The sequence below is a fragment of the Gopherus evgoodei genome, chromosome 5, assembly GCF_007399415.2.
Source record: "Gopherus evgoodei ecotype Sinaloan lineage chromosome 5, rGopEvg1_v1.p, whole genome shotgun sequence".
In the NCBI taxonomy this organism is placed as follows: Eukaryota; Metazoa; Chordata; order Testudines; family Testudinidae; genus Gopherus; species Gopherus evgoodei.
In genome coordinates this window covers 57,677,302-57,690,058 of record NC_044326.1, presented here as the reverse complement: position 1 = coordinate 57,690,058, position 12,757 = coordinate 57,677,302, and the positions used below count along the sequence as shown (strand labels likewise).

The 12,757-nt window shown below is 36.9% G+C and overlaps 1 protein-coding gene across 5 annotated transcripts in view; it reads right to left on the bottom strand.

The window, feature by feature from the left end:
* Positions 1 to 1,052: 1,052 nt before the first annotated feature.
* The window catches only part of MICU3 (mitochondrial calcium uptake family member 3), a 114,644-nt gene continuing 102,939 nt past the window's right edge, over positions 1,053 to 12,757 (bottom strand). For 2 of the 5 annotated variants that reach the window (XM_030565633.1, XM_030565637.1), the window contains 2 exons: positions 10,074 to 10,148; positions 4,552 to 4,639 (listed from right to left, as the gene is read on the bottom strand). In XM_030565633.1, the coding sequence (XP_030421493.1) occupies positions 10,080 to 10,148 (69 nt within the window). In that variant the 3' untranslated portion in view covers positions 4,552 to 4,639; positions 10,074 to 10,079. Of the gene's footprint in view, positions 4,640 to 10,073; positions 10,149 to 12,757 lie in introns of all 5 variants that reach the window. The other 3 variants (XM_030565636.1, XM_030565634.1, XM_030565632.1) reach the window with 2 other exon arrangements.

Here is a 12,757-nt window from a genome sequence, read left to right as displayed (position 1 = left end):
ATGTCCACTTTCCATTGTTGAAGTGCTGAACCAATTAATAAATTTGCACTGCCCATATTGCAATATAGTGGGATGTGGGGCTCCACCTGCAGTTGTGCTGATTGATCACAGCTCCTGGAGGGGTTGCTGCTAGTCAATAGCAAGGCATTGTGAGAGACAGCCCAGGCTGGGGAGAGTTCAGAGGGCATCCTGTCACACATCTACAAAAGTTACTAAAGAAATCAAGAGCACAATTGTTTTGTGATAAAGTGGGAAATTATGATTCATGATACTCTTTTATGTGGTGAATACCAAGAAAACGTTATAAAAAGAAAATAATTTGACCAGGGCTGGCCTTAGGTATGGTTACCAACCCTCCAGGATTGTCCAGGAGTGTCCAGGAATTAAAGACTAGTCTGTAATTAAAGATTCTGTCATGTGATGAAACCTCCAGGAACATGTCCACCCAAAATTGGCAATCCCAGCCTTAGAGATAATGGCACCATGGGTGAATTTGTATTTTGGTGCTCTCCCATACCCCACTGGTGCCCCACCCTCCCATCACCCCGGCCTCCACGGGCTCCACCCCCCATCACCTCTAGGCTCCACTGCCTCCCCCACTGCTTTTTGTATTGAAAGAGGTGCTAGAGCTCAGTCCTGGCACAAATTAAGCACTGGCATGGCGGCCTGATAGCAGCCCTGCTCTGAAGGCAACACCACAGCCAGCAGCGCAGAAGTAAGGGTGGCACGGTATATGGCCACCCTTACTTCTGCACTGCTGCGGTGGCTCGTGGTGCCTGGCACTCTGCCTGAAGCTCAAGGCGTGCTTTGTGCAGTCACATGGGGGCTGCATCTTGACAGAGCCCACAACCCTCCTGCAGCCCTCTGGCCACTCCTGGTTCAGCAGGGGTGCCATTTCAGATTTTGGGGGCGTTGGGCAACTTTAACCATTATTCCAGAGGCTACTTAGGCACCTGAAAACTCTAGGGTTCTTTTTGTAGATAATAACTTAGGAATTAGCTGACAGGAGCACTGCATCTAATTGCTATATAAAGAAAGAATACATACAAACCCCAATTAAAACCATATTTTAAATTTATATGTACATTTAGAACAATCTAGAGATAATACAGCAAGATACTCCCAATCTCAAGCCTTCAAATATCAATTCTGGAGCTTTAACACAGATATCAGAAACACAAGTTTGATACTTTGTAAACTATCTTTAGCAGAGATAACTAAAAATAAATGCAATCTGCATAATATCCCTTTACCTCCTCTAACAAATTCTAGGTCACTGGCATTATCAATCCTATTGTAGTTAATTGATTTTCATTCTACTAAAAATGTATTTACTAAATTTTAACAAAAAGTTTTTCTCTTTTATTAAGATCAGGGATTTATTTTTCTAAGTATTTTGTCATTTATGTTTACCAATCACAATCATGTACATGCTTCACTAACATTTGACCATATCATTGCTATCTGTATCATACCTGGAACTGAATTTATTTTCATACAAATTTTAAGTTATTTTACAGCTATAACTAAAAATACAACTTGAAAAAAGTGACCTTCCTCTGCATAGTGTCTAAAATTATGTATTTAGCTAATGTTTTTTAAACTGGCACTGATAAGATGAGTACAAGCTAAATTTACATTCTAGAAGAATACTGTTATTTGGGGCTGGGGGACAGTGTCTGTTTTGGGGGAGTGAGAGAGAGAGAGAGTGTGTGTGTGTGTGTGAGTGAGTGAGAGAGACAGAATGTGTGTGTTGGGGAAGTATGAGAGAGACAGTGTGTGTTGGGGAATGTGAGAGACAGCACACTGTCACTTTCAGCACAGCACTCACTAGTCTGAAGGCTTGTTCAGACAGCAGCCCCCGCCAGCAGCTCCCACTCCTGATTCAGAAGCAGCAGTGCAGACTACCCCCACCCCAGCTCAGAGGAGACCGGGTATATAGGTGGGGGGAGGCGGACACCCCAACATCAGCCTCCTGCCACTGCTCTGCACAGCAAACTCCTGGGAACAGCTTGGCCAGGGGCTGCTCCAAGGTGAAGGGCAGTGGCGGGAGCAGCAGCAGATGGCAGCGGAGCCAAGCAGCAGGGTGAGGAGAAGCACCCCTGCTCTGGAGGTGTCTCCCCTTAGAATGGCATCTCGGGCAGTTGCCTACTCCGCCCACCCCTAATGCCAGTTCTGAATTTGATTAATCTGCACTGCAACAAAGGAAATTAGTTTGTTTTAAGTGAGTTTATTTTGAGGTAAACACAAATATGACAAGCATATTTTTTCATATTAGTGTACCGTTACATACATTGTTATTGTATTATTAAACAAAAGCAGAAAGCAGTCTTATGGACTAATCTGTCACTTATATATTCTCTTTTATGCCAGTCTACTGTACTTAGGCACCATATAGAGAAATATACAAATTGGAAAAGTGATACCAAGATTTTACATACATTGTGATTGGTCTTGCAATTGATTGCACATCGAAAAAGCAGTCCACTGCATACTGTCAATTACAACATCAGGGCCTATCAGCATTAGTCCAAATCTCTGATTTTCTAGTTGTCAGCTGGGGGAGGGGAGTGAAGTAGGGACTGCATGAGTATTTATCATCGAAATGCTGTCTACAATAGAATATTTTGGACATTTTTCTAGCTAGTATTTTCCTATTATATAATTTTTACCAAAAGCCAGATAAGCCATGCCAAAATAAAACATTCTAACATTAATTTTTTTGAAATTCTTACAGTGGAATTTCTCAAAAAAAAGTTTTTAAAAGTCAATTAAAAAAATGAATAAAATCTTGGTAAACTGATTAGTCCTGGAACTTAAGCTTATTAACAAAGAAGCAAAACATATACTTTTTGGTTCATGCATTTAAAGACCATGTAGTATCTTTGAGTGACAGACAGCTACATTCTACATGATGAAAAAAAAAAACTCTTTGTTGTGTTCGTGATAACAATGAAAGATTAAAAACAATATGTTGTGTCTAATAGTTGATTTAAGACTGAAGTGCACCACTAAACCAAACTTTTTTTTTTACAACTGATAGTGTAAATAGATTAAAATTAGATAATCCCTGTTTTCATGCACAGATTGCTTTTATGTAAATACTAATTAATTTCCTAGTCAATAAATTTTCTTAAGAGTGACATTAAAATTGTATGTTAAAGTGAGTTAGTATTTGGGGTTTTATTTACTTTATGCTATCAGCCTTGTAAAAGCAGTACAAAACTTTTAAATTCGATCGCTACATTGAGACAAATCTGCCATCCCCCAGCCAAACAAAAAAGACTCAGGATATGTAAAAACAAGCAAAATTGTGCTCCATTAATCATGACCTTTTAGGGCTTAATTCAACAGCAACAAAACAATAACAAAATCATTGTTCATTACATAGAAATAGACAGACAGGAGGCCAGGGAGGCTACAGATTGCTTGCATAACCCATAGGTGTATTAAAGCCTTATTATTTAATTCTAGAATTTGATTCAGGTAGAATTCCAAAGTCTCCTGGTATTTACATTTATCATTGTAACATTTTGTAACTGGCTGTAGTTCTGTGCTATTGCCTACATTCCTTTTAATTTTTTTAAAGCTACAACCTGGGGGCAATATTTGTTCACTACTGCATGCCAGTCTAGCAAAACTAGATAGGATTAATTTCTGCCTCATACCATGTCCAGCTTTTAAGTAAAGTGCATTATTAACAAGTAATACATAACTAAGCTGAAATCCATACTCTGGCAAAAAAGTTACAGAAACACAATGCTATATATTAAATAGCATTGTATTAACTAACATGATAAAAATATTAGCTAATAAGATGACATTTTATTTTCATTATATTGTACACAATTAGAAATCTTAAAATCAGGAGATTTTATTAAACTGAATCAATAAGATTATAATAGTAAGACTTACAGCTGTTGGACATCAGTACCTCTTAATTAATTAACCCCTTAATCAATAATTCACATTATCCTATATCACAACTGCTACTTATAGTTGTTTTTAAATGACAGCTTTGTTGGCTCATGAGTACTTACAACCTGTACATTCCACACTCATGCAATTGTTGTGCTACAGAATGCATTCTCATCCCTGTTTTAACACAAACTTCATATAATATTCATTTTCTAAAAACAAATTCACATCCCCTCTACATGGAAATAATTTTTCACCACTGCCAAAAGGCACATTCACCAGAATGAAAAAAAAAATTCTTTAAATGAAAGGCACATCTCAATACAAATACAAACAACAAATATCTTTAAAAACACATTCTTTAAGATACACTGTCGTCTGGCCTATAAAAGTGTAAGTCAACCCCTAAAACAAAACACATACTGAAAAAGTGGTTGAAAAAATCCATGAATAGATCAGCAAATCAAGTGAAAAAACCCAGTGATGATTCAGTGCATAGTGCTGCAAGTGAAAGATACATAGTTTACCTGTATTATGCCGTTTTTCACACACAGTATCTAGGAAAAATAGTAGCAACCAAATGCTGAAGTTTTTTCTCTCCTTCATTTTTTTATCTTAGCATATCTCGACTCCTAAACTGCTTCCAGAGCTCTCTTAAATGTTTGCTTGTTACAGTTGTCACACAAACATAGTAACCCTTCAAACCATATTTTGGGGTCTCCTGTTAAAAATGAACAAGTATAGAATTAGAAACAGACACTGTGCATTAAATTCTTGACACTAGATTATATTTTACAGGTGTTCATACAAACTAGGTAAATTTTTCATGACTACAACCAGGAAGTGCTAAATCCTCAGATTAGGGAGAGAAAACAGGCAAAGTAATATCTTTTATAGGACAATCTTCTGTTGAGAGAAACAAGCTTTTGAGCTTACACAGAGCTCTTCTTCAGGTCTGACATGCAGATCTTTGCACATAAACATGGTTGTGGATCTGTCTGAAGGTAAGTAAGTGGTTTCCAGAACTGCACCTCCACTGCCAAGCACCTGGTTAGTATTCACCCAATAACTTAGTCTATATTGGTAGCTAAATGAAAACATATCCTTTTGTTCAGAAGTGTCCTGCTTTTAAGATAATTTCTTTATTTTCATAGCTGTTTCAAAAGGTTCACATTTTTACACAATAAAATAAAAATACCAAAATTTCTTGGTGCTTGTGAAAGACTCATGGCAGTGGTTATAGCCAAGTATAAAATGAAGACAGACGATACACAAACTTCTTTGCACTGTTATGTCAATTCTGAACTATGAGATTTCTGTTATTTCAATCCTGGGCCATCCAATAAAAAATTACTATTAGGCTGAATGGTACTGCAGTTCTGCGACATTGACAAATACCCAGTAGAGAGTATGCTGAGTAGGGTGCAAAGATGGTCTAGTGGTTAGAGTTCCAACATGGGACCCAGAAGTCTAACGTTCAATTCCATGCTCTGCAAGACTTCCTGTTTGACCTCCAACACATCACTGAATCTGTTTCTTAGTTCCCTGCTCACTTGCATCTTGTGTAATCTACTTACATACATTAAAGATAAAGAAGAGATCAGATACTACAGCAACAGGGGCAAGGGAACCATAGATTTATCTTTACTTTCAAATTTATAAGATAGATTCATCAATTGTTCCTGGGCATAAACTCATTATTTTTAAAAATACCCTAATAAACCACACTACTCTAGCTATTTATCTATGTATTTCTAATGTGCGAGCACTGCTGTAGCTAGTCTCAGTATATCAAATTAGGGATAATTTTTTCCTCTAAAAACCATACTCTCCAATGTTTTCACACTTTTCTAAGTGAGTGTATTGTCTTCTTATTTTTTAGACTATTTAACATACTCACTCTATGTATTTAGATACACAACCCAATTGGGTCTTGTATTGTATTCTTAAGGGCCATCAATTGAGAACTTCCAAGATGAAAAATTATCTGATATAGTTTGATAGCCTACAATCCAGCACATTTAAATGAGGAAAAGCTTCATACATGGACTCTGAAGGTTCCTAACATGGCCTTTCCAAATCTACCATCACAAATAAGCCACTGCTGCCACTGCACACCAGTAGCAGCAGCAGCATGTAAGGTATGCATAGTTATATTTTGCAGTGAAAAGTGAACTGCGGGAAAGACTCTGGCAGCAGGGAAAGGTTCCAGCAGCTGATACTTGTATTGAGAGGCATAATGCCAATACGCTTTCTAGAAGAAATGGGAGATGCTAGCTCCTCTCTTGAATGGCTGGGAACACAGTCTAGTCATCAGTCAAATAACAAATATCTCTGTGTAACAAACACTGACTGAAGTACAGCACATTTTGGAGAGTAAGAATCTTCCTTGCAGAGCTTAAAACTAGACTTTCTTCAGCTACGAATCCAATATGATCTAAAATTTCCCCTAAAATTCAGAGTGAAAAATAGTTGAGAGAATTAAACAATAAACCAAACAAACTGTGTCATTACTATATTCAATCTTTTTATCCAATATAATCCATCTACCTACAAGACTATTGTTCACACAACACTAAAACTGGATTTGTAATTGCAGTTTTCTGCATAATCAGTAAAGAGAAGTCATTGCTCACCTTTCACTTTGACTGTTTCAGAGAAAAGACCTAGCAACAATGTTTCCGAGACAGTTAGCTGGTTTTCCTAACATTGCTTGTTATGATGGTCAAGTTTAAGTGTATAAAAAGATAGCCTTTTATTACGAGAATTGTACATTGGGAATGCATAGAAATTAAAGTTTTTTAAAACATTTACCACATGACAAATCTAAATCTTATTTGTATAAAACATTTATATCAGATGAGAAACTGAATAAGAAAACATAACTAGAAATTAGCTTTTAGAATTCATACTTATAATATCAGTTTTTCACTGTCTTTTCTTAACACTTTCTTGTTCCCTTTCCTCCTCAACCAAGTGAACTCCTACTGATGCTAATTCACACGCTATGCTCTGCAGGGACAGCCACAGAGAGAGAAACAAGATCTGCAAGTCTTGTCTACTGTTTGAACCAGGCAAAGTTTGGATCTTGTTCCCCAAGGACAGATTTCATTATTTATTATAAGGGGAGCATACTTCATGTTGTGAAGCAAATGTCATTAGTGCAATCTAGAGATATGTAACACATAGCAGAATGTGCTTCTCTTTCTTTTTGGGTACAGATTCAAAGTGTGGTATAATCAATGATTAAGCATGCCAAATATTTTAATCTCTTTTTATCACTGATCTATGTCTACCATACAAATCATATCAAAGTATAGACTTAGAGTCTTTACATTTATATTTCGAACAAAGTAAAATTGAGAGTTATATTGCATCTAATCTTGGGTGATATAGGTGGTAGATTTTTATATTTCAGACATACTACGTGTTTCTTTGTACATAAGGTTGATGTTTAAATTAATTAATTTTCTGAAATAAATGTTCAGTTTCACTGCTGTTAATGACTCTGCCTTTATTCTCTTTTCAATTATTCTGTGGTTTACTTTTGCAATGACTTTTTAAAAGGGTATATAAACTCACTTTCATTTCAGAATATGTATAGTGTGAATAGTGCAGGTTCTGTCCCCAAGACAACTCTAAGAGCAGCAGGCTCAAAATCACATCACTTATGTTTTTAATTAACAAAGTTGGCCAAAGCTTGCTTCAATTTCATCTCACCAATCTTCATAACATAGATTAGTATTATAAATGAATGTTACATCTTTTATCCAAAAGGAACGAAAATTACCTCACAAAGTACATATGGTATGGTACATACATCACTACTGAAATGCAACTGCCACGAGGGTGGAGGGCATTAACCAACTGGTGCACATCAAGGGAAGGGGGAATTTTAGCTAAGGCAAAGAGGGTTAAAACAGCAACTCTTACAAGAAGCTCCAAGAGAATGTTCAAGTACATCAGACAGGACTTCAGTTTTTCAGTCTCACTTGAAAGAGTCTACATGTAGTACTCTGCATGGTATTCAGTTTATTTATGTCTGAAGGATGAATTAACTCTGCCTGGATTTAAACCTCTGGTTTCAGTGAGTATGGGCACTTAAACTTGATGCTTAAAGCACAAAGCCTCTCGTGTCTCAAGAGAATTTTACTAGGTTTAATATTAATGTTTTGGAGTTCTTTTGAGTGATAACATTTTGTTCCAATTTGGTAAATACTTACTATTGAAACGAACTAAAAAGGCACCGTAAATGTACAGCACTTTACCAATCTATTTAAGACCTGATAGCTTCCCTGAAGTTATCATCTAAATTATAAAAGGAAAAACAAAGGTATGTCAAGGCATGTAACAACAGTACAGGAAAAGGGGATGTGTAAGGATTATTGGGGAAGAGAAAACGAAGTACCATACTCCTGAAAGAAACTGCAGGATTGGGGTTTCAGTTAACAAGAGATTGAATGAGGTAGGAACGAAGGAAAGAACGATAATGCTCAGGTTATGAAACTGGGAATCAAAAGAGTGAGCCTTAGAGGTGAAGACAGAATTAATCTAAAATAATTCTTCTTGTGTGATTAACCAGTTAGATTATTAAACTGATGAATTTTAAAAATAACTTTGTTTTTACCACTTCACCTGTCATTTATATTTCACTTCACTTGTGCAGAGAAACTAGAGTTTTGTCTGTTTAAAATGACTTACTTTCCAGTTCTGAAGCACTAACACAATAGTGCAGTATTTGAGTTGGACCCACACATATGATTTTTAAATTACCAAGTATAATCAACATTTAGTTTTCTTTTTTGGAAAATAAAGTCCTATTGATTCTAAGTTTCATATGTGACTGAGTGGGATATGTCTAAGGCCTTGGCTACACTGGCGCTTTACAGCGCTGCAATTTTCTCGCTCAGGGGTGTGAAAACACACCCCTGAGTGCAGCAAGTTACAGCGCTGTAAAGTGCCAGTGTAAACAGTGCCCCAGCGCTGGGAGCGCGGCTCCCAGCGCTGTAAGCTAATCCCCACGGGGAGGTGGAGTACCTGCAGCACTGGGAGAGCTCTTTCCCAGCGCTGGCACCGCGACCACACTTGCACTTCTAAGCGCTGCTGCGGGAGTGCTCCCACGGCAGCGCTTTGGAGTTTTGAGTGTAGCCAAGCCCTTAGTTAAATTCTGAGCTCTGTCTTGTGAGTGTGTGGAAATACTGGATACAGACAGTACAAGCCTGCACATACCCAAAGACAATCTATTGTACTACACTCCTGAGAGCTGCCCTGCCCAGCAAAGGTGTTTGATACTCTGCTGAAGGACTAACACTAAGGGTATATCTACACAGCAGTTGGGAGGTGTAATTATCAGCTCAATTAGACCTGCACGCACTAGCTCTCCTTGAGCTAGCATACTAAAATTAGCAATATAGCTGCAGCTACATGGGTTTTGGCTCAGACTAGCTGCCCGAGTACAATCCCACCTGAGTTCCTGGGTACATGAGGCATGTGGGTCCAGATTCTAATAAGCCCCTTTCTCTCACTCCATTCATAAACTATGTTTGGGAGCTAAACTAGTTGTTAATGCTCCCATGAGTAGCTACTATACAATATATAATTATTACGGACAGAAAGGAAAAAACCTTGGCATTTATAACCTTAAATCACAAAAAAGCACCGACACATGCCTTCTACAGAAAGATAATTCAAGCAGCAATGTCAGAAATACACCAAGCTATTAAAAATATGTACATTTTCAAACTAAAGTGGAATTAAATTAAATAACTATTTTTCAGTGGGAGGAGGGAAAGATCTACCGTTACTATACAAGCATTTACTACCATATATATCATAGAGTTATCTGAAGCATGAATAAAACTAGTTACAGAACAGACAGAAAATACCAACAGAAACTCACAAAATCTGTGCTGTGGGAGAAGGCGGAGTATTTTCTTGAAACAAACAAAGCAATAGGCCAACAAAACAATGATAGCCTGACGGAGGCTTAAGTCTAAAAATAGAATTATATGACCTTGTAAAATATTATGGTGATCACATTCTGATAATCTATTCCTTAATTCTGTAATGGGAAAACAGAATGGTGGCAGTTGAACATGCAGCCATTCCCATCAGCATGCTAGCACACTTAGAAAGACTAAGCAGCTAACACATACCGTAACTTATCTGCTATAGAGTTCCTTCTTCACGCAGGCTTTGAAAGTGGTATACCTCTGTACAGTTTTGTATCCCTGTGGAGCAGAAGATGGAGAAGTGTGCAGATGCAGACAATGTGTGAAGGCAGCCAGAGGTAAGCATAAGACAACAGTGGCATGAAAATACAAAAGAATGGAGATTAAATGACAAATAGCTAGAAGTTAGTCATAGTATATAGTCAATTATAGGTAAAACTTTTTTATCATTCAGTCTTTATATTTCAAATGAATTGTAATTGAAATAAAATTTATATAGGAGAGGGAAATGGTTAAGCATTACAGTATTTAAAATAAAATATATGAAAATCATTATCTTCAATCAAACAAAAAACAAGGAAAATAGTTTTCATTGTTATGCCTTCCTACTATATAATATTCGTACAAGCTTTAACAAAAAACCTATGGCAATATTCTGACTGACCACTGGGTGGCAGTTAAATACATCAAACCATCTCAAAAGCGGTTTTCAAATTAAACCCTCTCTCTCAGTTGTAATAGTTACCCTTTAAAGTTAAATCACATATTTGAAAAAGAGAGATACATTTTGTTATATAATATAAAACCTGTTAGACATTTAACTGTTTTATGTCTATGCTAGTTTCTTGAATATTCCATTTATGAAGGCAGGTACTGGAAATTTAGTTTACATAATGTTTTAATTGTTACAGATATCTAATTTATAGTGTTAAGTAATCCAGTTAGACAAGTAGACAGCGTAAGACAATGGAAGAGAAAATGACTGTGTATATTGTTAATTCTGTATAAAGATTAGCATCTGGTCCTCTCTCCATCCTCATAACTTTCTGTCCTTTTAACTGACATTCAAGTGAATGATCCCTTATGTAGAGTAAAACCTACAGTCCTGGCAGTATCTTTTCAGAATTCCAGTTTCACTTAGCCTAGTGCTTTACTAAGTGCACTTGCTTTATTCAGGCTTAATGTGGCCACAGAACACTTTGTGCTAAAATACTTACTATTAATTGTAATAACCATAAGTTTCTTTCAGGCAAAACATCCTCAATAAAACAGAATTCTTAAACAATCTCAATTATTAGGAAATATTGCTTTAACGACTAATCAAAAGAACAGAATATTATTTTTCCTTTCAAGGCAGCACTCAAAGTGAAGAGGATTTTTTACTCTTAATCATCATAACTATGTCAAAACAGTAACATGACATGTCAATTCAAAAGGTACAATTGCAGGGTCTTTCTAAAATGTAGCAAATTGAAGCTTACTTGCCTATTATGAGAAACTACAGTAAAAACTGCTGGGTTTTATAACTAAACATGAGAAGCTACAATACAGGAGGGCCTCTGATTGAAGGGAATCATCTATAATTGCAAGAACTACTTTTTATTCAGAAAAGAATTGCCATTTATAAAAGCCACACTCCAAACAGATGCCTGCTGTTATTTAGTTTCTATTACTCTTTCCTACTAAATATTTTTAGCTAATAACAAAGATTGATGTGACTTATGTGGGTGTATGGTATTTCACATTAAAATACGAAAACTCTGAATCTGGACTTTAAGTTGAAATTTGACCTTCATAAAGTTTATCTGCCAAATACTTCTCTGCAGATATAAAATATTGTATCAGCAGAAACTATTAGTCTTCTTTTATCCGTAAAAGCTAACAGAATATTAGTAACCATTAGGAAAGGGATCCACAATATGACAGAAAATATCATAACACCACTATATAAATCCTTGTTATGTCCACACCTTGAATACTGGCTGCAGTTCTGGTTGCCCCCTCACCAAAAAGGTATACTAGAATTGGAAAAAGTACAGAGAAGGACAACTAAAAGGATTAGGAGTATGGAACAACTTCCATATGAGGAGAGGTTAAAAAGACTGGGACTGTTCAGTTTAGAAAAGAGATGACTAAGGGGGGATATGATAGAGGTCTGTCAAGGTCTTTTCCTCACTTTGAACTTTAGCGTCCAAAAAGTGGGGACCTGCATGATCACTTTTAAGCTTAATTACTAGCTTAAATTTGGTACGCTGCCACCAGCCAAAATATAGTGTTTGACACACTCCCGTTCCCCCAAAACCTTCCCTGGGGAACCCAAGACCCAAACCCCTTGGGTCTTAAAACAAGGAGAAATAAACCATCCCCCACCCTTCCCCCTCCCAGAATTTCCCCTCCCTGGGTTGCCTTGGGAAGCTATACAGATCCAACTCCTTGGATCTTAAAACAAAGAGGAATTAACCATTCCCTTCCTTTTCCCCCCACCAATCCCTGGTGAGTTTAGATTCAATCCCTTGGATTCCAAAACAAGGAAAAATCAATCAGGTTCTTAAAAAGAAAGCTTTTAATTAAAGAAAGAAAAAGTAAAAATTATCTCTGTAAAATCAGGATGGTAAATGCTTACAGGGTATTCAGATTCATACAGACCAGAGGGACTTCCCCCCACAGCTTGAGATTCAAAGTTACAGCAAACAGAGGTAAAAATCCTTCCAGCAAAAGACACATTTACAAGTTAAGAAAACAAACATAAGACTAATCCGCCTTTCCTGGCTAGTACTTACTATTTTGAAACATGAGAGACTGATTCAGAAAGATTGGAGAAAACCTGGGTGTACGTCTGGTCCCTGTTGGCCCCAAGAGCGAACAACGAACAAAACAAACAGCACAAA